Source organism: Monodon monoceros, unplaced genomic scaffold, assembly GCF_005190385.1.
Source record: "Monodon monoceros isolate NGI ecotype Baffin Bay Population unplaced genomic scaffold, NGI_Narwhal_1 Super_Scaffold_15, whole genome shotgun sequence".
Lineage (NCBI taxonomy): Eukaryota > Metazoa > Chordata > Mammalia > Artiodactyla > Monodontidae > Monodon > Monodon monoceros.
This window is the reverse complement of record NW_021703771.1, coordinates 20,521,503-20,547,269: the sequence shown is the minus strand read 5'-3', so window position 1 is coordinate 20,547,269 and position 25,767 is coordinate 20,521,503. Positions and strand designations below refer to the sequence as shown.

General features: G+C 39.3%; 1 protein-coding gene and 1 pseudogene across 7 annotated transcripts in view; both read left to right on the top strand.

Annotated features, from left to right (window-relative positions):
• Positions 1-25,767, top strand: part of RARS2 (arginyl-tRNA synthetase 2, mitochondrial) — a 118,918-nt gene that overhangs the window by 52,859 nt on the left and 40,292 nt on the right. For all 7 annotated transcript variants that reach the window (XR_003793642.1, XR_003793641.1, XR_003793643.1 and 4 more), the window contains exons 6-11: positions 6,113-6,168; positions 8,523-8,606; positions 11,366-11,442; positions 20,085-20,243; positions 21,274-21,380; positions 24,935-25,030. Coding sequence is in view for 2 of the 7 variants with exons in the window: in XM_029223323.1 (XP_029079156.1) it covers positions 6,113-6,168; positions 8,523-8,606; positions 11,366-11,442; positions 20,085-20,243; positions 21,274-21,380; positions 24,935-25,030 (579 nt within the window). In the remaining 5 variants the exon portion in view is untranslated. The remainder of the gene's footprint in view (positions 1-6,112; positions 6,169-8,522; positions 8,607-11,365; positions 11,443-20,084; positions 20,244-21,273; positions 21,381-24,934; positions 25,031-25,767) is intronic.
• LOC114895786 lies at positions 21,390-23,651 on the top strand (annotated as a pseudogene).

The following is a 25,767-nucleotide window of genomic DNA, read 5'->3' as shown; positions in this document are numbered from 1 at the left end:
TACCTGGGGTAATCAGAGGTGAATGGGTTTTATGGATTCCACATTTGTACTGTCTCTGCCGCTCAGTCATGTTCTTAGAAGAAGCAGACCCTCTAAGACTGGGTAAACTCATCTGTTTATGATAAGGACTGATTGTTGAGTAAGCTAACCATTTTATGGAGCAGATATATATTATGAATAAATCTTACGCTACCGGTGCGCTCCAATCAAGATATTTAAAGTTTAGTGTAAACGCTGTTGCATCAAAAGAACAGAGAGGGACTTCTGCAGTCATCCTCACCCCAGAGAGGAACTACACTAAGGCCATCCCCCAAGGAAAGTTGCCGTCATTTCAGTCATCTCTTACATAACAAGCCACTACAAAACTTGATACAGGGATTGGCAAACTTTAGCCCATGGGCAAAATCCAGCCTGCCATGTTTTTGTAAATAAAGTTTTATTGGAATACAGGCTTGCACATTCATTTACATATTGTCACAGTGGCTACTTTCATACTCTAATGGCAGTTGAGTACAGTAGAGTTGAATAATTGAGATAGAGACCAGATGGCCTAAAATATTTACTATCTGGCTCTTTAAGAAAAAGTTTGCCACACTCCTGATTAGTGTCTTAAAACAACAACCACTTTAGTGTTCATGACTCTGTAGACCAGGAAATCAGGGAGGACATAGCCTAATGATTCTTTTACTTGCCTGTGGTCACTTATGCAACTCTGGTCATCTAGACATTATACTAGGGCTAGAAATCCGGGTGGCTCATTTACTTGTCTGGCATCTCACCTGAGGGCTGGCCAGGCATCTCTCTCTCTGCATTCTCCAACAGAATAGCCAGACCTCTTTACAGAGGTGCTCAGGGCTCCAAGATAGTAAAATATCTGGTTTTGTAACAGGCACATCATCACTTCTGTCACTGTCAGCTGGTCAAAGCAAGTCACAAGATCATCCCTGATTCAGAGCAAGGGAGTAGATTACATCTCTTAATGGAGAGTGGCAAAGAGTTTGTAGCCACCTTTAATTCTTTTCATTCATGTCTTTACAGTGATGCCCACCTTTAATTCTTTTCATTCATGTCTTTACAGTGATGCAGGACACATACCCTTCTCTGGGGAGGTACTTCAGTACTTGTACACTCCTTGCTCTTACCTAACCAACAGCAAAGGAAAATCAGTAGCAAAGTAGAATAATATCTGTTACTACACATTCACCCTTGAAATAGTGCCATCACAAGTTTCTTGAAACATGAACACGTGAAAAGTTGCCACCAGTGCTCCCTTTTAATGCCTTCTTCTCAACGTTCACTTCCTCTTCACCATCCCTTCTCCCCAGCCAAGCTCAAAATACCAAGACCGTAGTCTTTCTTGCTCACTGATTCTTTGGCTTTTCTCCAAAGTTTGTGTTTCCCATATAATGCTCTTTTTTGTTTATGCTTATGTCTAAAAATAACATGTTCTATTTGAGCTGTAGTCTATAGGCTTTTTGAAGGGCAGTTTATTTGCTTATGGATTTGCCTCTCTCAACGTTTTTCTAAAGCAGTTAAGGAAAGCTGGAACTTAAATGAGCATCTGAATGCTGATGAAAGCAGAGTCCATTTCCCAGCAGCCATCTTTGCTCTCTGTTATTTTTCATCTGGCATTGCTGTGGGACCATAGCTGCTTTCTCCCTTAGAAGTTTTCCAGTTGCTGTGGCGCTTATCATTGTGGTTTCAAAGTAGAGAAACAGGTAGAGGAGAGGGTAAAAACTGATAGAAAACATTGTTCTTGAATTTGTCCTGAAAATGAGAGAGGTGGGAGGAGAGAATTTGTTTAACTACATAGTTTCTCTAATAGACCAGGCAACTTTCCCCTCAAAGCAAGAGATAGAATCACTGTGTTCAAGAAGCTTGCCCCTTATATTGAGATGATGATGGTGATGATAGGTCAAGGAACCTGCTCATAGTCACAGAGCTAACTCTGAATCCTGTATCCTTAACCTTTCCTGCCTCCCTGATATATTGATATGTGGTTGGTTTCCCTATATTTTGTCTGATCCAGGAGCAGTGTGATAAAGTGCCAGTGTAGATGACTGTCCTCCCTGGGCTTGGGCTCCACATGGTAGGTAGAGTAAGAATTGAAGCTGACTACTGTTGCCTCTCTCCTCTCTACAGAGTCAGCCTTTCCTATTTTGTTCAAATCAAATCTGCAGGAGCACAGTCCGCAGTGGTAGCCTTTCCTCTTCTTTCGTCAACACAATCTTCCCCACTCCCTGCTGTTCCCCAGTGTGAAGTGTTCTCAAAAAACAAATTGAGGACCTCTGGTAATATGGAAGTCCAGGAGATCAGGGTACCATTTTTCACTTAGTAACTGATTCAGTCATCTTGGATGGGACAGTTTATTTCTCTAGTCTCTTTTCTTGTATGGAAAATAAGAGTAATATTATCTCTTTTCTTACAAGATTGAGGAAATTACATGAAAGATTTTTTTTTTAATTTCCAGTAAAGTGTCCAAATTGTATTCATAGTAGTTACTTTGATTGCCAAAGGAATTGAATTTGTATTTTCCATATCATTGTATTCCCTTCCGAGCAGGAATGTAGAGAATGGCAAATTGATGATTTCAAGGGAGGTTTTGTGAAGCCCTAGATAGACTCAGTTCTTCTAATTCTAAAGAAAAAGTACAAAAGCTATGGCCAACAGGCACATGAAAAGATGCTCAGCATGGGGGACTTCCCTGATGGCACAGCGGTTAAGAATCCGCCTGCCAATACAGGGGACATGGGTTCGAGCCCTGGTCCTGGAAGATCCCACGTGCCACAGAGCAACTAAGCCCGTGCGCCACAACTACTGAGCCTGCGCTCTAGAGCCCGCGAGCCACAACTACTGAGCCTGAGAGCCACAACTACTGAAGCCCACGTGCCTAGAGCCCGTGCTCTGCAACAAGAGAAGCCACCGCAGTGAGAAGCCCGCACACAGCAATGAAGAGTAGCCCCCGCTCGCCACAACTAGAGAAAGCCCGTGCACAGCAACAAAGACCCAATGCAGCCATAAATAAATAAATAAATTTATTTTTAAAAAAAAAAAAGCTCAACATGGCTAATCATCAGAGAAATGCAAATCAAAACCACAGGGAGATATCACCTCACACCTCAGAACGGGTATCATCAAAAAGACCACAAATAACAAATGTTGGCAAAAATGTGAGAAGAGGGAAACCTCGTGCACTGTTGGTGAGAATGTAAATTGATGCAGCCACTGTGGAAAACAGTATGGAGGTTCCTCAAAAAGCTAAAAATAGAGCTACCATATGATCCAGCAATATCACTCCTGAGTATACATCTGAAGAAAATGAAAACACTAATTCGAAAAGATACATGCACCCCAATGTTCATAGCAGCATTATTGAACTAGGCAAGATATGGAAGTAGGCAAGATATGGAAGCAGCCTAAGTATTATCAACAGATGACTGGATAAAGAAGACACACGTGCGTGCGCACACACACAATGGAATACTACTCAGCCATAAAAAGAATGAAATTTTGCCATTTACAGCAACATGGATGGACTTGGAGGGCATTGTGCTAAGTGAAATAAGTCAGACAGAAAAAGACAAGTACTGTATGTTATTATTTATATGTGGAACCTAAAACGTAGACTAATGAATATAACAAAAAAGAAACAGACTCACAGATGTAGAGCACAAACTTGTGGTTACCAGTGGGGAGAGGGAAGTGGGGAGGGGCAAGGTAGAGGTAGGGGAGTAAGACATACAAACTACGATGGATAAAATAAGCTACAAGGATATATTGTACAGCACAGGGACTATAGCCAACATTTTATAATAACTATAAATGGAGTATAATCTTTCAAAGTTGTGATTCACTGTTGTATGCCTGGAACTTCTATAATGTAAATCAACTATACTCAGTTTTTTAAAACAATGTGAAAGCTTTTTTATTATTATTAGACAGATAATATAAATACCTAGTTTTTAAAAATTCAAAGATTACAGATGGGTATTCAGTAAGAAGGATGTGTACTCCCTAACCTAGTTTCCCAGTTCTCTCCATACGGGCATTCACCAATACCAGTTTCTTGCTTACCCACCTAGAGTTATTCTTTGCATTTGTAAACAGATCACACACATTATATGCTGTTCTTTTCCTTGCTTTTTTCTTCAAACAATGTAGCTTACATTCCTCTAATATCAGTACATCCAGGGCTGGCTTATTTTTATTGTTTCATAGTATTCTGTTGTCTGGAGATTTTTTTAATCAGCTTTATTGAGGTATAATTACATACAGTACAATACAGTTCACCATATTTCAACATGTAATTTGATGAGTTTTGTCAAAGATGTCCAGGTCTCATCACCATCACTGCAATTAGGATATCTAACAGTTTCTCTGTCTTTTTTTTTTTTAACCTTCATCTGTATTACTCTCTTTTATTCTGCTTACTTTGGATTTGGTTTGAGCCTCCCTTTCTAGTTTCTTATAGGAGAGCCTTAGGTCATTGATTTGAAACCTTTCTTCCTTTCTAATATAAACATTTCATGGTATAGATTGTTCTGCTTTAGCTTCATCTCCCGAATTTGCTAGTAAGGCAGTCCTAAGGGTCACCCTGTTGGCTGACGTTCTCATAGGGATCACAGTCCTTCACTGTCCTGTTGTTTAGTTTCATAAAACCAGTGTTTTATATATCTTTCTTGTTTGCTGGTTGTTTTAACCCTATTGAAGAACATTTGCTTTCTTTCTAAATAATGATTAAATGAGTATCCTTATAGTTTCATGACTTCACAATTGTGCACAGGTATCTGTAGGATCAAGTTTTTAAATGGTAATACCCTTAAAAGGGGAAATATTGATAACAAGGCTTTGGAGACAGACCAAGATTAAGCTCTGTTTTTACCACTTTTCTTTTTTAATATAAATTTATTTATTTTTATTTCTGGTGCATTGGGTCTTCGCTGCACGCGGGCTTTCTCTAGTTGCAGTGAGTGGGAGCTACTCTTGGTTGGGGTGCACAGGCTTCTCATTGCGGTGGCTTCTCTTGTTGCAGAGCACGGGCTCTAGGCACCTCGGCTTCAGTAGTTGTGGCGTGCAGCCTCTAGAGCTCAGGCTCAATAGCTGTGGCGCACGGGCTTAGTTGCTCCATGGCATGTGGTGTCTTCCTGGACCAGGCATCTAACCTGTGTCCCCTGAATTGGCAGGCAGTTTCTTAACCACTGTGCCACCAGGGAAGTCCCTTTACCAATTTTAACCAGCTGTGTTCTAGTTAATGTATCTTTTTTTAATATTGAAAAACTTACGAAATTTTCAAACATACACAAAATAGAGGAAAGGTATGTTAAGTCCCATAGGCTCATCACCCAGGTTCAAGAGTCCTCAAGATATTGCCAAATTCGCTTCATTATCTTTTTTCCTTTTTGTATCTCAAGTCCCTCATCACAAATATGAGAGTACCTTACATCACAGCTCTTCTGAGCATTAAGTGAATTAATGCATGTAAAGTATGTCAAACTGTGCCTGTCAGATAGTGAGTGTGCTCTAGAAGCATTTGCTATTGTTAAGTTATTGATTACAACTTCTCAACCACCGAGATTAATAAATGTGTTGCTTGAGAATTTGGAGTGGTAAATCCTATTTCTGGTTATCCTGGGAAGCTTTATATATAAATAGTTCTATATTTTTGTTTTAATTTCTGATACAATAAATATTGATAGATATTACTCATATAAACAAAATTTCTTTGGGGTCCCCAGTAATTTTTAAGAAGTTAAAGAACTGAGAAGTAGTGCACTAAACTTAATTTCTAATAATGTACATTGTTTGTATCACAACATATCTCTGAATTTCCTCATCTTTTTATCAGTCCTCAAATGTACCTGCTTCCTAAGTGTGCCACTTCTGTGTATGTTATGTGACTACCTCATGAGTCAGAGGATCAATTTCACTAAGGATGGTTCTTTCTGAGATCTAATTTATCTTTGCTCTAAATGTCTAATCTTTAGCTATCTTTGCCCTAAATTACCAAAGGCTTTAGTCCACAATTGTATTAAACTATGGAGCTATGACCTAGTTCATTTTAGAACTCTTGTTCTTAGAACAGAAAAAGTAAACTTTTGCAATTATCTTGCAGTTCACCTAATGTTGCCAAAAAATTTCATGTTGGACATTTGCGTTCTACCATCATAGGTAAGTGTCATTCGTTTCACAGAAAATACTGAGCATGCCTTTCAGGGCTGTATTTGGTGATACAGTCTAATGGTTTAAGGCTTAAGTAACAAAAGGACAAAAAACAAAGAAGTTGAAATTTATATGAGCTTAATGCTAATTAAATATCACCCAAAAAATGGAAAAAATTGGTTTAGAAATAGCAAAAAGAATTTGTTTCAAAACCAAAAGATTAACTCAGAAACCAGGTTTAACTGGTATGTATGTTTTGATTTTAACTTGTTAAAAATATGTATGCATATGAAGAAGAACTGAAAGATGCTGAAATGAAAATAGTTATATGGGATTGATAGTCATCCTCCCAATTTTTTTGTTCATATTTGTTATATAAAAGAAACTCAGTCTCAGTCATGTGAGTACTAACTGGAGTTTTCAAGACTGAAAATTGAAACAAGACTATCCTAATAAAGAGAAATTACTATAGTGTTGTACTTCTTGGCTGTAATGCTTCAGTGTATAATAGGCTTATGGTTTCCATTTACTTAAAGCATGACATTGTGTAGCAGCCCAATCTTAAAGCTGCAGTTAGAATTGTATAATATTAGAATTGGAAGGGATTTTGGAGTTTATCTCATGTAATCTGTCTTCCGGTATAGAAATCTGTCTTTTGCATGCTTACAAGAAAGTCATTTATTCCGTACTGGAATACTTTAAGGACTTGGAGAAATCAGTATTTGTGGCATAGATTGTTACGGCACTAGTCAGCTCTCATTGTTACAAAGTTCTCAAGCAGCATTTTAAGAGAGGAAATGACAGGACTTGATGAAAAAGAATATAAGTAATACAATGTATAAGAAAAGCTGTTGTCTTACATGAGTAAGTCAAAAGCATAGGGTTGAACATGATAGTTGTTTGACAGTTGTTAAGGGAAATATTTGAACCAGGAAGAGATAATTATTGAAACTTACCATGTTAAGTGTTTTCATGTATTATCTCAACTAGTTTCACAATAGCCCGGTTTATTAAGTACTGCTGATTATAGATGAGGAAACTCAGATACCAAAAGTAACTTTCCCGAAATCACACAGCTAGTAAGTATTGCAGCCAGGATTTGAAATTAGGCAGTCTAATTCCAAAAGCCTAGGTTCAGACATTTAGTTGGACTTATAAGATACTAAGGTGCTAAGAAAAATAGGAATATAGTCTGAGTACCAGCTGCAAAAGGTGAATCCTGTTGCTGAGACCATATACCTTGGGAAAATCTAGAAGTAGGGAAACTGGAGAAGTAGCTGCAGTACTTTGTCAGCTGTGCATATTGGCGAGGGGTTATTTGCAGAAAACTAGATCTACTCTAGTAAAAGCAGGAAGGAATTTACTATGGGATATCGAATAGTTTGCAAAGTTGTTGGGAGTGCTGAAGAAGCTTTGGATTAAGCTGACATAGATGACTCACAAAACTATACCATAGAACTTGATCATCAAGGGAGCTTCTGCCTTTTCTGCGATCACTGCCACTGCCACAGTCAGGAAACTGCCACTACTACTGCCGTGCCTTCTAGAATTCAAACTAGCAAAAGAGGCCACCCATACCCTATCTTTCACTTCCCTTGGAGGTCAGATGACAGGACACTAGGACCTCTAGTAGTGATGCCACTAAAAAACAAAGCCTCCGCTACTGTGCTTGTCAGAAAAAATAAAGGTAGCTCCCTTTCCACCTCATTTCTGCCTTCTAGATCACATACAAAGTGTATCAAATTGCCCAAACCTAAATGACTTCTGGAACCCTAACTGCCAGAGATTCTGGGGAGTGTTATTTTTAGCTTTCCAGCCTCTGCAGTATGTGAGGGCACACTAGAAGGAGAGTGGAATAGAGGTCAAATGTCAAACCAGCATCAGCAGTACAGGAAGGTGGAGGCCTTGGACTGCTATGTGCTGTTAGTTAGGGAGCAACATGAGAGGATGGACTTCGTGATGGAAAGAAGGTGGAATGGGCTACTTAGAAAAAGAAAAATCGGTATGGCTAGGTTCTTTAGGACATAGCCAAATTATATATTTCTTTTTTAACTACTGAGATTCTGTTATTTTCTGTCCTTGGAATTGACTTGGAATCGCAATTACTTGAACATGTGTTCCTAACCCCCATTAATGTTGTTGAAAATTGTGAGGCTCTTTAGAATAACTACCTCCTCCAAAATAATTTCTTACTCCCTTTCCATAACGTAGATGAAAACACAATAATGAATGTTTTAGTAAAAAGAAATTGTTAGTAAATTTTGCCAAAAGAATTTTCTGTGTTATGCTTTGATATTAGAGAAGCACATGGTTCTTATACCAAAATGGATAATGAGAAACTGTGTATTTTATTGATTTACTAGGAAATTTTATAGCAAATCTCAAAGAAGCTTTAGGACATCAAGTAACAAGAATAAATTATCTTGGGGATTGGGGCATGCAGTTTGGTAAGTAAATCTGAGGCTTTATTTTTCATATCGTTAAGTTTAATTTCTTTTAATATCTCATTACTTAATCACCTGGACAGAATACAGGCAGAATTCCATTGGATGAAGTAGTGCCTCCTACCTGCTTTTTTCCCCTAATGGCTCTTTTGCATAAATCTTATATATTATTAGAGTAATTCTCACCATACAAGTAAGTTTTCAGGAAGGAAGCTTCATACAATCAGAACGAGACCTGATAAATACAGACTTTTTTGGTTTTATTAAAGAAAAGTAGCTTACATTGGTTAGTTAAATGTAGAAGTATGTATTAGGGGAAAAGTAAGCCTAGGTATACACCCTTCTCAACCACAGCCCTGCCATTTTTAAAACTAGTGAAGTCCAGCCTCCCTGGTCCATCCTACATGAAATGTTGTACCCTGGGCCGGTGGTGTAAAGGAAGAACAAACTGGGATACTTTGGCTTCCCCTTAAATTGTACAAGTGGCAGAGGGGGGCGGTGAGGGTGAGGGTCAAAAAGAAAAGAGAGAAAGAGAAGAGTGAGACCCAAACAGTTCAGTGCCACAGATTATCTCTAATGTCATGAGTTTACTCAGAACCATTCGTAGCTCATATACTGCAGTAATCAGGGTGTGGAAGGACGGGATAAATGAAGTTGCTGTGGTAGTGAAGGACTGGTAGCATGTGAAATGTGAACTTTTTATTAAAATCTCTGGCAGCTACCAGGTGCCTTTTAAGATTCAGCCCTAGTGTCACCTCTGAAAAGCATTCTGACAGCCAGAGACACCCTTGCCCACTTTCTCACATCACCAAGTTCCTAGTACCCAGCTTTACTCAAATAGGCTTCTCTCTTACTGAATTCTTTTGTGTGCTTCTCTCCTCTGCTAGGTGAAATGTTCCATGAAAGCATGGGCTGTGTCGTACTTATTTTTGTATCCATAGTGCTTGGCACTTAAGAGGCACTCAGAATAATGAATGAATCTGTCTTGGGAAGTATTTCACAATACTACTCCAAAAGAAAGGCTGCGTAACATTTTAAAGCTTCTATAAAGTGCAGTGTGCACTGCCAGTTCTGAAGTTCACTGATACTATTATGTTCCATATCTAGTGAAATGAAATCAGTTTCCGGAAGACAGATTTATCGTGACCTTCTCTTATGAATATTATCCTTTCAGTTAGAATCCTTTTTAGACCCTAAAAAGGGTACAACTTGAACCTAACAGTGCCCTTACTATTCACTGTGGAGGAACAGAAAACATGCCCTGCATTTTATAAACCCACCTGCAGTTCACAGTGGTTTGGGCTCTAGGCTGAACAGTCTGATTTAATAGATGGCATCCTCTTTATATCAGTTTGGCCTATTCACGCATTTCACAGCCATTAGCAAATACGTGATTATGATATTCATTACATTTTAGCTGCAGGATTTTATTGTAGTGGTTTTTTCCTAAAGGACTACTATGGTTAATGATCTGTCAACATTTCCATTATAACCATCATTGTTGAAGAGTTTTAATTTTGGCTGTTCAGCTATCCCCTATTAAAAGTTGGCAGACAGTTCCTAAGTACAGAATTAGTTTCTGAAAATGTATTACGTTGAATGTTAAATGGAATTGGCCTTTACTTTTCCTATTTCTGTTTTTTAGAACACTCTTTCCACACCCTACTCCCAAGACCCTGAATCATAATCACATTTGCTCTTGCTTGAAAGTGAATAGTGCTGGTATATGTTTTAGTCATCCTTCTAGCTCCTGTCTAAGCCCCAAAGATTGTCTACCCCGTGTTTAGTAACATCCCACTTTCTGCTGAGCCTACATAGAAAAATGTACATCAGCAAGGCCCAGTAGTGGCAATTGCTCCTTTAGATCTGAAGCTAGGTAACTGATACAGTTGTAGAAACAGATTAGTTTTTAAAGTAATTGCACTACCTGTAATTACTCTTGGCCCAGCCTGCATCTATCCTTTCATCCAAAATTGTGGTCATCTTTTAGCAAAATATATTAAGAGTATAAATATTCACAGTCCATACTAAGAATTTTCATTGTAGCTTACAAACCTCAATTATTATTTTTTTTAAAAAGGTTGAAATTAATACCTTCCCTGAACTCTGAACTTATCATCAAAGACTAAAAGAAAAAAAAAAATTGGCAAATAAAAGACAATCAAAGCAGATCGGCCAGATCAAAGCATTATGTCTCTTGGTCACCTTGAATGGGAGAAGTAATCAGGGCTGTTTCAAGTTTTATCTTCAGTTATTTAAGAACTAATATTGTAACACTAAGCTAATCCTACCTTGTTTTATTTTCACACCTACAAGTTTAAAAAGTAAGATTTGAAAACACTTCCCATCAGTTTCTTTTCACAAATTTTGAGTGTCTAGTGCCTGGCATCACGATGTCCTTCCACAGAGTAGCTGCTCAATAAATGCTTGTTTTATTAGTGTCTTGTAGGGAGGTGTTGGGCACCGTTAGCATAAAGATAATTTAGTCCCAGGCTCTGCCTTGGATGAGCTCATAGTCTTTTGGTTTCTGTGGAACTAATTTCAGTGAGCTCTTCAATATATTGAATTTATGATTCAATATATTGAATTTGACTTGTGTCAGTTTATGAGGTAGCAGAACGTGATAGTGTGTGTTTTGCAATATTTTCAGGATGCATAATTATGAGAGGTTAATCTTTTTATAGAACTGTACCTGTTCCCTGCCATGACTGTTCTCTACTGTTCGATTGTATAATCTTTTCATTTACGGATTACTGTGCTAGGTCTTTTGGGAACTGGCTTCCAGCTGTTTGGCTATGAAGAAAAACTCCAGTCCAATCCTTTACAGCATCTTTTTGAAGTAAGTTGGCAAGAAACAATGTTCAAAAATGCTTCAGCTTCTTTTTTCAGAGTACAGTGCAGCTTCATAACATATTTTTAATCCCAGAGGTTTAAAAAAAAAAAAACCAAAAAACTGTTCCTTAAAACAAGGACCCAAAACAATTGAAAGTGTTGCTTATATTTTACTAGGGAGTTCCTTTCATTTTCAAATCCAGGTGTTTCTTTTATTAGTCTTTTAGTTGATTTGGGACAGTATTTCTCCAGGTATAGAAACTTCTTAGCATAAACACACAGAATAACATATTCAGCATAGAACTCTTTCAGTTTTTATTAGTTATGTACTGCAGTTTTCTTCATAGTAATAAGTATAATTCATTTAACCTTGAGAAGACATGAGTGTATACTTTTTTGCTCTTGTTCTGATGTGGGGGAAGGCACACGTGTTTCTCTGAATTTGTGTGCACTTTTTTCATTTTTCTTTAAGCTCCTTTTCCTGCCTTTTGCCCAATGTGAACTTCTTTCTGTTTTACCTCATTTAGTCCGTTGGATACTCTGCTTTTCTGTCCTCAGTCCTTCCTGGAGTTCATTAATAAAGCCCTTCCTGTCCAATTAATCTCAAGGGATGTGTTTCCTTTTCATTGTCCCAGTTGTTATCTCTGCTGCTTCTGGGCCTGACAAGAAGGAACACAGATACTATGTCAGCCACGCTGGTGACATACGGGGGATCAGACTAAGAATGTGTATGAGGAAGAGCACTTGCCAAACAGTGTTTTACTTCTCTAGCCAGAGCCACAGAGAGCACTTCATTGTTTTCCTTTTTGTTAAATTGTTTTTCTCCTGCAGCTGGCTTTGTATCAATAGCTAAATTAACAAAACACGTTCTGATTCTTAAAGACCTTTAAAGGTGTGTGATTTCCTCCTGAGTCTTTGCCTTCACTTTCACTGTAAATGCCTACATTTTGATTTATACTATTAACCAAAAGATTTTTTTTTCTCTTTCCCATTAAGAGTTTTATTGATAGTCAAGAGTTTAAAAATTAATAATTCTTTACGGTCGTCTATAAAGCCTGCCACCTTAGTGCCTGGAATTTTTACTGTATTATTTTTTAAAACTTTGAATAATCGTGAGTATTTTTTACCACGAGGTTAGTGAACCTTTTGTCAGATACAGGCCCCAGAGACAAGCCATGGTGCAGGAAATACAAATACCCACTCGGAGACCTTCTGCCATTGAGAGAACATTTTTAAGAATTTAGAGTACAGTTTAACATATGAGAGTTACCACTCTCATCTTTCACCCACCCAACCTCAGAAGTTTTTAATTTAATCCTGTAAATAGTAAATCTTTGTTGCCCATAATGTTTTAAATATTTTAGTAAAATTTGTTCTTAAACTCCATAGAAACCTAAACATATGTTTCTTTCTATGCAGTTTAATACAGTGTCCTGCCTCTTGAGACTCGTAAGTGGGAGATCACACATCTCTGTTAGAGGCTGTTAATTGATGGACACACAAAAGGAAGGAACAAGGGCAGGGGGTACTTTTATGAATAACTAGAAACTCAAGGCACAGTGGTGTTGCTTTCATTCAGTGTTTTTTTGCCTAGTAGCTTCATAGTTGAGCAGTATTTATAGACAAAAGAGGGCAAGTCAAATACACCCACCTTGCTGTTTGTAATAGAAGATAGAAATCCATTTAGAGTACTTCTCTGCTGTCTTCCTCCTTCCTTTGCAGGATGGAGAAAATGCAGAGCCTAAAGTGGCAGCCTCTGGGTTATTTTTTTATTTATTTTTTTTTTGCGGTACGCGGGCCTCTCACTGTTGTGGCCTCTCCCGTTGCGGAGCAGAGGCTCCAGACGTGCAGGCTCAGCGGCCATGGCTCATGGGCCCAGCCGCTCCGCGGCATGTGGGATCCTCCCGGACCGGGGCACGAACCCGCGTCCCCTGCATCGGCAGGCGGACTCTCAACCACTGCGCCACCAGGGAAGCCCCAGCCTCTAGGTTATTTTATCTTTGTGCTAATTTTTGCAGACCCAGGTGCATTTTAAAATTACAGCTATCACTGTAGATTACTTTCAACAACAACGTTTAGTATAAATGAGGAATTTTTTCCCTTTTTTTTTTGGAGCATTAAGCAAATATTAATAAATGATTTTACCCTGTTCCTAAACAGAAAACCTGAACCTTGGTCGAACCCATTTTTTTACTTCTCAAGTTATACTTGGAGCTCTTTGAGAGGGAAGGACCTGTCTTCCTGATCTTTTATCTGCAACCTCACACACCGTGCCTTGCAGTAAATGCTTGAATGAATTTGCCCCTTCCATTTAAGTTGTGGCATAAAGAAACCTATTGTATAGCTCCAAGGAAGGGCTAACTAACTATCATAGGACACCCTGTTTATCACTGGTCAAAAATCTAACTTATTTTATTATGCAGTTTACTGATGAAGAACCCAAGGGCCAGACCCAAGGTTCCAACACAGGCAGTTTGGCTCCAGAGTGTTCTGTGCACTGCACGGCACCGCCCCCCACTGGCATTATGGAATGCCTTTCTGAGCCATTCATTTCCACTGGTTGTAATTACTTACAAAGCATTTTCCTTTCTTTCATCCTTGAAGTGGTGTACCAAGGGCACAATTAGTAGGTTAGTTTTGGCAGTTTCAACCTTCTGGTGTATTTGTTTTGAATTTGGCTTCGGCCATCCAGGAGCAGATTTCGTGGCCTACATCCCTCTAAATTGCACCATGATCAGTATCCCCCCAGTTCTGGTTTCTTGGCCAGGTTAGAAATGATATTATATGGTAGTTTTAGCATTTCTTTTCTGTGATGAAAATACACCTACAGTCGTTCCTTTGCTGCATTTTCACGTTTGTGCTATGCTTTATTACTGGTGTTTCTCTGCACCTGTAGTCATTCTTTTCCCAGGACATCTGGCCATGCTGTGCATAGACCTTGGACTTTTGTTAGCCAACATTTGAAACCTTTCCTTTAGTTGTTCTAATTTGTTGTCACAAAACGGGAAGTGGTTTTTAATAGTTCCTCCCCCCTGAATCGGCCGATGAGTTAAATAATATATTTGCTGTTTAAAATTCACACTATTGATTCAAATAAAACATTTGTAGTAAGTTTTGGAATACTTATCAAAAAGGCTTTCCACTTGTATCTAAAAGTAATTTCTTATGATAAGTTAGTAAGTGTTAAATCTAAATCATGGGCATATGGGAGTCATCATTTACTCATTATCTGTCTTAATAATTTTTAAAAGTAATTTCTCAGGGTTCCTCCTAGACTTAAACTACTTGAATGGACCTTGATAACACTGTGCCTTTAAGAATGTATAACCCAGCCACTTTTTCTGCTTTTGCTTTTTTGTTTTGGGGTTTTTTTTGCCCTAGAAGGTTTTAGAACTTGACTTATTGGTGTTGCATATTAATTTGGACTTTGCGAACTATAGAATTCCTCTGAAATATGAGCAGCCTCTCATAAGAGGTAAATATCATGCCAATAAAATATGCATTAGTCCTGTACCGTAGCACTGGCATTTTTAAAGTTTCAAAATGACCCCAATAGTATTTCATTATTTTTACCCTGCCCCTTTCTGAAAGGATTTGAGGTAATCACAGTGATGGGCGTTTAATAAAAAAGACATAGAAAGAGGTGATGTATTACTAGGTAATATTAGATAACAGACTTCACCCTGAGTTTCCCTATATCAGTAGCAAAAAAAAAAGTAATGAAAAGAAAATAGGGCAGGACCAAAGCAACCAACCTGATGAGTGATAATGTTTACTTCCGTTTTTTAAAATGTGGAGGAAGTGTCTATTCGTCAAGAGACCATTTGTTTTCTGGCTTTCGAATATCAAAACAACTTCTCAAAGTAATTCAAGACTAAATTGATTCTAGACATATATAGGATTATTTATGCAGTTAAAAATTCTTATTTTATAAAGAATTGAATTCAAAAGTTATTTGTTGGTTTAGGTCACTTTACTTTTTTCAGGAAAAATGACTTATGTTTGGTGTGGATTCTACTCATTATAACACTTACCTACAAGAAATAGCTTTTAAATTCTAAACCAAGATTGGAACGCAGCCATCACTTTTGAGAGCGGTGGGACTCAGCTTAAGTCAATGTTAGGGATTTCCCACCTCCCAGGTCACACAGAGGCTCTTATGTGCGTCCCAGCGTGGCCATGGAGACCTTTTCTTGGCTTCAGTCCACATTGGTCTTGACTCACAGGCCCGGTACCCAAGCCTCTGCTTGTTTAACAGACTTCACCTGGAGGTCTTGCTGTGGCCCAGTTCCACAGGCCCAGAGACCAGCCTTCCTGTGTGGGGACACTGTGAACCATTGCCCTCTGAGGGCCTGCTGCACCTGAGGGGCTGCTCACCTTCTACTGTTCCCGGGAGTGTTTCCCTCAGCTCGTCCTCTGTCTAGGCAGCTCTCCTTTCCTCTCTCCCTGCAGCTTCTCCGCTTCACCATTGCTCTTGACCATCTTCCACAAAGCCACGTGCCTTTCTCCCTCACCCCTACTCCCCTGGGACAGCACTACAGTGTCCCATTGTCCTCTGAGTGTTCTTAGAGCAAGGATGGAAATACCAAGCAAGGCCAGAATACATGTTAAGAGCTCAGTCGTTATCTCACCCTACTGAAATGTATGAAAAACACTTTCTTCAGCATGAAGAAAGTATTAGGCACGAGTGCGTGGTAATCTACCAGTTAGTAATTATCACCCTTGGATAAAGGTGTAAGATATCATGGATGTTATCATGTATGTACAGAGGATAAAAATAGGAGATTCCAAACATTAAAAGAAGATGAAGGGATGGTAAAATGCTGTTTATATGCTGCTAATGATGTACTAATGCGAAATTTGGTAATTAATTACTTCAAATGAGTTATTTTTTTACCTAGGAAGTTTTGACTTTATTAACTCTTTGATGTATTGATGTATTAAATTATAATTATATTAATTTGAATTTCTTTAATATTTCATTTAACATCAGGAATTGGTCTCAACCAGAGAAATTTCCGATCAATACATGAAACATGAAACTAAAAATGAGCTTGTTTGAATTATAATCATGAATTTGATACATGTTATTCTCTTAAAAATGAGATCAAAATTAAATGCATTCTAAGATAGAGGACAAATAAATATTCAGATAAAAGGGTCTTTAGTGTCCAAGTTATGCTAACCATCCTTAGCAGTTACTCTCAGTTTTAAAGACAAAAATAACCAGGGATGGGGTTAGAGCCCTGCACCAAGGAATTCAGCTGTGCCTATGTGGCTAATGGTATTCTAGAATCAAATTTAATAAGACTAAGAGGGAGTGAGAGCATTTTCTGCTACTTTTTCACACTTATTTCTTTACATTTGGGCAGATCATCCTGAGAGCTGATTATAATTAATCAATTAAATTAGAAATAAAATGTCATATGTTTTTTGGCAATCACTACATCTAGAATTAGTGTAAAGGAAGGATTAATATTCATTTCAGGAAGTCTCAGACATTTAGTTTACTCGCTAACAAATACAGCTGGCTTTTGCATTCTAGTAACTAAAAAGAAAAATTGTGTTTCCATCCTCAAAAACACTTTTCTTCAGCCACACTCTTATTTATCATATCCAAATTTAAAATTTCCTTTTTATTCCCTTTGAGTCTGGATCTAACCCCAAAAGGGAGCTGTCTTCAGAATGCATACTTTCCAAGGGTAGAGGGTTCATGGTAACTGTAGATTAAAAACTGTCTATAATGTCAGAAATGCAGAGTATAAAATTTACTTTGTGAAGGAAAACGCATTTCTTTTCTAAAACGTTGGTGAATGTTAACTATTAGTTTTATATAGTGCGTTTACAAGCAGATTCTTAAGTGCTAATTAAAGCTCTTCTATTGTTTGATAGTATCAGTTGATTTTCAGTAATGTTTGGTTTATCACTAAAAATTGCTGCAATGCCAGGGTTTTTCAGGAATTAGGAAGGGCTTTTTGTTTTGTTTTAATTATTTCTATTTTAAATTTTAAGAAAGGGAAAAGATTCTGGTGATGTTTTTTTCTAAGAATATTCTTATCAATATTTTGAACGCTTATTAGATTTCTAAATGTTTGGCTGTTTGAGTTTAGGGTCCTAGATTAAAAAAAAAAACTACTGGGCTTCCCTGATGGTGCAATGGTTGAGAGTCCGCCTGCCGATTCAGGGGACATGGGTTCGTGCCCTGGTCCGGGAGGATCCCACATGCCGTGGAGCGGCTAGGCCCGTGGGCCATGACCGCTGAGCCTGCGCGTCTGGAGCCTGTGCTCCGCAACAGGAGAGGCCACAACAGTGAGAGGCCCGCGTACCGCAAAAAAAAATAATAATAAAAAAATAAAAAACGAATACCTTTCCTCTTCTGAAAATAAGGATATTTTTTGTATATTTGATTAGAAATTGAATACACACATGTACACACACGTGTATGTGAGAGAGAGCTGGAGAGAGACGGGAAGAGAGAGATGGGCGAAGCGGGGAAAGATTAACTTTGAATCACAAGCCATTTATAGACACATGTATATCTTTACTCCTGTAGACTGGACTATTACGCAGTTGTCAATGGATAGGTCATTCAAAGGTCAGGAAGTCTGACCTATGCCTACATATCAACCTCGATTGGAGGTTGATATGTAGGCACCCCCTGTGTAGCATGTAGTAAAATTCCAAGCTCCCAGAAGGAAAGCAGGTGTTTGGCATAAACCATATTGTTTGCATAAACAGTTTAGGCACTGTGAGCCACTCTTATCAGTTAGCTTGGTGGGAACATTCTCAAAATTCAAGTTCCCAGATGCCAGCCAAGGGCTAACCTTGCAAACAACACATTTTAAGGATAACAGTTTCCAGGCCTGCTACATTAACTCTTTTCTGCACAACTTTAAAGAGGAAAAAAAAAAGATTAGGTAGTTTTAACCTTTATTTAGGAGTACTGATTTATTTACTTCTGCCATTCCAATAATTAACATGAGCCATCTATACAAGGTGAGACACTTTTAGCTTGAGATAGATGTTTAATGCCCTGTCCCTTTTGTTGGTAGTATCTAGTGGGTAGAAGCCACATTATGGTTGTCCTAAAGTATTCTCCAGCAATAAAATCACTTTTTCTACCCAAATGCTGCTGCCATGATATTTTGATGATATTACTGTAAGAGTTTAGAGGCCTCATATTTTTTGGTAGTTTATTTGCCAGTTTTTATTTCATGCTATTTTAATAGCTTTCTGGAAAAAAATATGAGGATAGTAAATTTATTGTTCATGTTTCACCCTGGAAGTGAGTTACAACTTGTAAGTAAAATCTTTATAGTCCCTAATGCATAACTTCAATATCACTTGAGCTGTAGTGTTGATATTTTTATGTCATTTATTAATCTTGCATTTTAGAGACTGGAAAATGATTCTGTGAACACTCAATCCTAGAGCTGGAAGAGCCCTTAACAAGCCATCCAACTGCACTCCTCTCATTGGGTTGGGGCAGAACTAAGGGAGCCAGGACAGATGGTGCAAAAACACTCCGGAAGTGAGCGCTCCACACAGTTCTCAAGAGCCCAAGTTGGAGTATAATTAAGCTAACTATCCCAAAGCTCTTCCTAAATCACCTGGTTTTTTCTGGTCTTTGCAGATTTAGAGAACAGTTTAAAATTTTTTTCATTAAAACAACAGCTGAATCACCCTGTGGCCTTTTCTTTTCCAGATTGAACCATTCTACTAGCTTCAATCTTTTCTCAGAGAAGTTGCAGCAATAATTTCACTTTTTTTTTTTTTTTTTTAAAGAATAATGCTAGCTTAGTCTAAACCAGGCATTCTTTTTTTTGGCTGCAGTGTGCGGCATGTCAGATCTTAGTTCCCAGACCAGGGATCGAACCTGCACTCCCTACACTGGAAGTGCAGAGTCTTAACCACTGGACCACCAGGGAAGTCCCTATTTTTTTTAAATTTATTTATTTACTTATTTTTGGCTGTGTTGGGTCGTCGTTGCTGTCTCTAGTTGCAGCGAGCGGGGGCTACTCTTCATGGGGTGCGTGGGCTTCTCATCGCGGTGGTTTCTCTTGTTGGGAGCACGGGCTCTAGGCATGTGGGCTCAGTAGTTGTGGCTCATGGGCTCTAGTGGACAGGCTTAGTAGTTGTGGTGCATGGGCTTAGTTGCTCCATGGCATGTGGGGTCTTCCCAGACCAGGGCTCGAACCCGTGTCCCCTGCATTGGCAGGCAGATTCTTAACCACTGCGCCACCAGGGAAGTCCCTAACCAGGCATTCTTAACCTAAGGATCTGTGAACTTGGATGAGAAGAAAAAAGTACATATTATTTTCAGTAACCTCAGTCAGAAATTTAGCACTTTCCTGTTACTATATCACAAATATTTTTTAAAATTTGAATAATTGTATTTCAATGTAATTATTTCCTTTATAATCCTATGTATTTTACTTTATGCATTTTGAGAAGGGGTTATTAGGGCTCACTAAGGTAAGGGTCCATGGCAAAAAAAAAAGAAAAGAAAAAAAGGTTACACTCTGTGACGAGCGCACTTGTATAACCTTTAAATGAGAATTCTCCCGATTGTTTTGTTTTCTTCTTTTCCTTTTTGGAGATAACAGTGACTAGTAGTGTACTTCATGTAATGTACTATTGTGCCTTTAGGTTTATGTACAAGTTAATAAAGAAGCAGCAGACGATAAAAATGTAGCAAAATCAGCACATGAGTTCTTCCAGCGATTGGAACTGGGCGACACGCAAGCACTTGCACTCTGGCAGAAATTTCGGGACTTGAGCATAGAAGAGTACATTCGGATTTACAAGGTGCCTGCCCACTCTCCTGCTCTCCTGTCATGTGGAGCTGCTCTTGACGAGTACTCCTGGGTAGGAGGATTGCTTCTGAAGTTCATATTTTAAGAACAGATTTGTCATTTGTCACTGAGTTGATAATTGGGACTCAGATATTGTTCTTTGGGCTGAAAGTTAGAGCTACAAAATAAAGCCTGTGAACTTCACAGGCTGAATGTGAAATGACATCCTGATACTTCATTTCAGTTTGGCTTTTCTCTCTCTCTTCTATCATTCCTTCACTTTTTCTTAATCATTTTTTCTTCTTTTGCTTCCTTAGGCATATATGTGATGGCTATAAATTTGTTTGTCTAAGAACATGTTGGGGGTGGGAGAAATACAACAGTGAATAAAAGAGATATAAGTTCTTTTCTCATGGACTTTACACTCCAGCATGGATACAGCAGATTAAATTCAAGGCAGTGCAAATTCAACAAGAATATATACAGTCTGTTAGGTGGTGATGATGTATGGAGAAAAGTGAAGCAGGGGAGGGGGGGATCAGGGGTGCTGTCTGAAGAGAGTTTCAGCAAAGATCCCACATGGCTGGAGTAAGGAAGCAAGATGAAGAAAAGTGAGAGAGGAGGTTGGAGAGGTTGGAGAGTGGGGTGGGATGTAGGACATTTTCCAGGGCTGTCCAGTCTACTTCCTGCTGCAGTGGAAACGTTCTGGATCTCTGCTGTCCAATATGGTAGCCTCTAGCCACATGTGGCCGTTGAGCACTTGAAGTGTGAGTAGCGTAACTGAGAAAGTAAATCTTCAAGTTTCCTTAATTTGAATTTGAATAGCCATATGTGTCCAGCAACTCCCACGTTGGAGAGCACAGTACCACTGTGAGGGCTTGACCGTGCGGGGAACCGTTAGGAAGGTTTGAGTCACGGAGTGACTTGATTTCATTCTTATTTTCCCCATCTGTCTGACAGACTGTAGAACATCCTATTTTGTCTTAGGGTAAGATAATAGGACACATTCGTAACTTTTTTCTTTTGTTTCCAAATCCTTTTAGCGTCTAGGAGTACACTTTGATGAATATTCAGGAGAATCATTTTATCGTGAAAAATCTCAAGAAGTCTTAAAGTTGCTGGACAGTAAAGGACTCCTACAGAAAACAATGTATGACCAGGTTACTATTCTTCAGAAAGTTATTCATTCTGCTTTGAAGTTGGTATTGACGTTTTCTCTCAGTAAGGAGAGCAGAATGTCGTGTGCAGCAGCCTTCCTGGCATTTTTTTACAGTGCTTTTTGCTCTTCAGAGTACTTTCCCACATGCTGTCTCTTGCTGCCATAGCAAAATCCTGGTAAGCTTGGGAGAAAGAATATTATCTTGTTACATGTGAGGAAACAAGCACAGAAAGTATAAGTGGCCTGCCTACGGTCACACCAGCTGATAATGGTATAACTGGAAAAGGGAAATAGAACGCTTTGTACTCAACCCTGCCTTTTTAAAAAGATTCCATCCTGTTCCAAAAGGATTTAAAGCAATTTATAAAAACAGGTATACTGAGTTCGATGGGTAGCGGGAGCGGAGAGCAGCCCCCAGAGATCCCTGAGCAGCCTCACCGCCGCCGCCGGCCTGGTTGCCATCACAGCCCAGGAGGAGCCGCAGCCGTGAGCAGCGAGGCCGAGACCCAGAAGCCGCCCTCAGCGCTGCCGACACCAAGCCCGGCACGACGGGCTGCGGCGCAGGAGGCGGCGGCCCCGGCAGCCTCGCATCGGCGGCGCCTGCCGCCGGGGACAAGAAGGTCATCGCAGCGAAGGTTCTGGGAACATAAAATGGTTCAGTGTAAGAAACGGATATGGCTTCAGCAACGGGAACGACACCAAGGAAGATGAAGGTGTACACCGGACTGCCGTAAAGAAGAACCCGGGAAGTGCCTTCGCGGCGTAGGAGACGGAGAGACTGCGGGGCTCCATGTCGCTGAAGGAGAAGAGGGTGCGGGCAGCAGACGTTGCAGGCGCTGGGGGGTCCAGCGCAAGGTGGTACACGTCCACCAGCCCGTAACCATCACAGCCGCTCTCCGCGTCACAGGGTGCCTCCATGCAACCTCCAGCAGTATTACCGGGACAGCGAGAGAGGGGAAAAGACGGAGGGATCCGAGAGTGCCCCCGAAGGCCGGGCCCGGCAGCAGCAGCCCTACCGGCGCCCACCTTACTGCGTGCAGAGACCCTATGGGCGTCAACCACAGCGTTCCACCCTCCTGTGCAGGGAGAGGTGATGGAGGGTGCTGACAACCAGGGTGCAGGAGAACAAGATAGACCAGTGAGACAGAATATGTATCAGGGTTATAGACCACCGTTCTGCAGGGGCCCTCCTCGCCAAAGACAGCACAGAGAGGACGGCAGTGAAGAAGATAAGGAAAATCAAGGAGATACGAGACCCAAGGTCGGCAGCCCCCTCAATGTCGGTACCGCCGCAACTTCAGTTACAGACGCAGACGCCCAGAAAACCCTAAACCAAAGATGGCGAAGAGACACAAGCAGCCGATCCACCAGCTGAGAATGCGTCCGCTCCCGAGGCTGAGCAGGGCGGGGCTGAGTAAATGCCGGCTTACCATCTCTACCATCATCCGGTTCAGTCGTGCAACAAGAAGAAATAAATATGAAATTCCAGCAATAAGAAATTAATAAAAGATTGGACATGAAGACCTTAAGTGCTTACCAGATAACTAGAGCTATCTGCATTATCTATGCAGCATGGGGTTTTTATTATTTTTACCTAAAGACGTCCCTTTTTGGTAATGACAAACGTGTTTTTTTAAAAAAAAAAAACAAAACTGGATTTTCTCAATACACCTTTAAAGGATTTTAAATTGTTTCATATCTGGTCGAGTTGAGATTTTTAAGAACCTCATTTTTAATTTATAATAGAAGTTTACAACTTGATTTTTTCAAAAAGTCAACAAACTGTAAGCACCTGTTAATAAAGGTCTTAAATAATTGTTAAAAAAAAAAAAAAAGGTATACTACAACCCCAAGCTTTTGAAAGAGTAAAATGAGGAAATCAAGAAGCAGGGCAGAAGAAATAATAGGACGTCAGGGATGATATTAGTACATCATGTAACACACACTGGGATTCTGCTTCTTTGCTTAAGGTAGATTTCTAATTTAGCTTTGAGCTTCCTGTCAGCCAAACAGAAATGGCACCATTCATAGGAGCCCAGCCATGTGTAACACGGAAGCAAACCAGTTGCTTAGAAGTGCCATTTTTCCAGATGGCCAGCAAACACATGAAAAGATTCTCAGCATCACTAATTATTAGAGAAATGCAAATCGAAAGTACAACGACATATCACCTGACACCGGTCAGAATGACCATCATCAAAAAATCTACAAACAATAAATGTTGGAGAGGGTGTGGAGAAAGGGGAACCCTCATGAACTGTTGGTGGGAATGTAAATTGATACAGCCACTATGGAAAACAGTATGGAGGTTCCTTAAAAAACTAAAAATAGAGCTACCATATGATCCAGCAATCCCACTACTGGGCATATACCCAGAGAAAACCATAATGCAAAAAAAAACACTTGCACCCCAATGTTCATAGCAGCACTATTTACAATAGCCAGGACATGGAAGCAACCTAAGTGTCCATAGACAGAGTAATGGATAAAGAAGACATGGTACATATATACAATGGAATATTACTCAGCCATAAAAAGGAATGAAATGGGGTCATTTGTAGAGATGTGGACAGACCTAGGGAGTGTCATACAGAGTGAAGTAAGTCAGAAAGAGAAAAGCAAATATCATATAATAATGTATATATGTGAAATCTAGAAAAATGGTATAGATGATCTTATTTGCAAAGTATAAATAGAGACACAGACATAGAGAACAAATGTATGGATACCAAGGTGGGAAGAGGTGGGGAGGGAGGAATTGGGGGACTGAGATTGACACATATACATTATTGATGCTATGTATAAAGTAGACAACTGATGGGAACGTGCTGTATAGCACAGGGAACTCCTACCTAATGCACTGTGGTAACCTAAATGGGAGGGAAGTCCAAAAGGGAGGTGATATCTGCATGTGTATGGCTGATTCATTCTTTTGTGCAGTGGAGGCTAACACAACATTGTAAAGCAGCCATATTCCAATAAAAATTAATTTTTTAAAAAGTGCCATTTTTCATAGTAACAAAGAGCTCGTCATCCTTATAAGAAAGACATGGAGAATGTGGCTCACGACATCCTCAGTAATGTCCTTAAGGACAATTTTTAGATCGCCATATACAGATTCTAATTTTTGATCGGGCAGGAAAGACAGTAACAAAATTCTGTGGTTTTATTACTCAAGGGTACTTTCTTGCATGTTAAAAATTAGCCCAATATTGAGTGTTACAGTAACTTGGATTAGAAGAACATGATGTTTCATGGTTAAACTGAAGTTGAAACCTCATTTTTCAACTAGTTACGTTAAAGACTTTACTTCATCCAGAGTACAGAATTTAAAATGATAAGTAAATATTAATTACAAAATACCTACTCTTAATAGATTGATTCAAGGTCAGATTCCTTCTTATTCTTTATTGTTGGTCACACCACTTATTGCTACTTAAGTAATAAAAATAGCTCTGGTTTGCCAAAGATAATATTATAGATATTATACTATTAACGGTTTTAATTCATTATGTTGTTTCAGAGTTACCTTTTTGCATTTCTAGAAAAGGCACAGCTGTAGTGGATCTGTCAGGAAGTGGTGACCCCTCCTCGATTTGTACTGTAATGCGAAGCGATGGGACGTCTCTCTATGCAACCAGGTTTGTGTCTTGTGTGAACCTCATCATTAGAATGCATGACTTCACATTCTTTGTTCTAGGATTAATGCTAAGACAATCATTTTATTCTCAAAACTGTTACCAAATCCTGATTTCTAAAATCTTTTTTTCTCATCACTCAAAATATTTTTATTGGATTTCTGTTTATGGCCATTTATAGTTTCTGGAAAGGTTTAATATCATCGGAAAAGAAACTGAAAAACTGATTACAGTTAGTTAAACATCCTAGGATTTCCACAGGTGAAGACATCGTTCTACAGACTATAAAACTGAAGTACCTCCTAGCCAACTATAAATATTTTATAATTGCATATTGACAGAAAATGTATACTAAACGGTGCTCATGTTGGCTCAGTGGTATCCTCACTCGGTCAAGATCATCTTATGTGCATATAAGTACCAGTCCTCATTCAGACTGTGGTAAAATAGACCGAGCGAGAAGTAGGCCATGCCACTTATATATTTTCATTTGTCTCCATGACCAACCCCTGTGGAAAGGAGCAGCCTCTGTTAATCAGTAAGAACTGGGTTTATTAAGCACACTTATTTCTGGGACAAAGCTAATAGGAAGGAGAAGACAGGACCATAAAAAAGCCACACGGCCATACTCAAGCACTGCTAGCAAAAGGTCCTAGTGTCTCCCGGGCTAGAATTTTATGTTGGATCACAAACCACTTTTGTAGCATAGTTAATGATATTTTGTTGTTGTTGTTAACTAC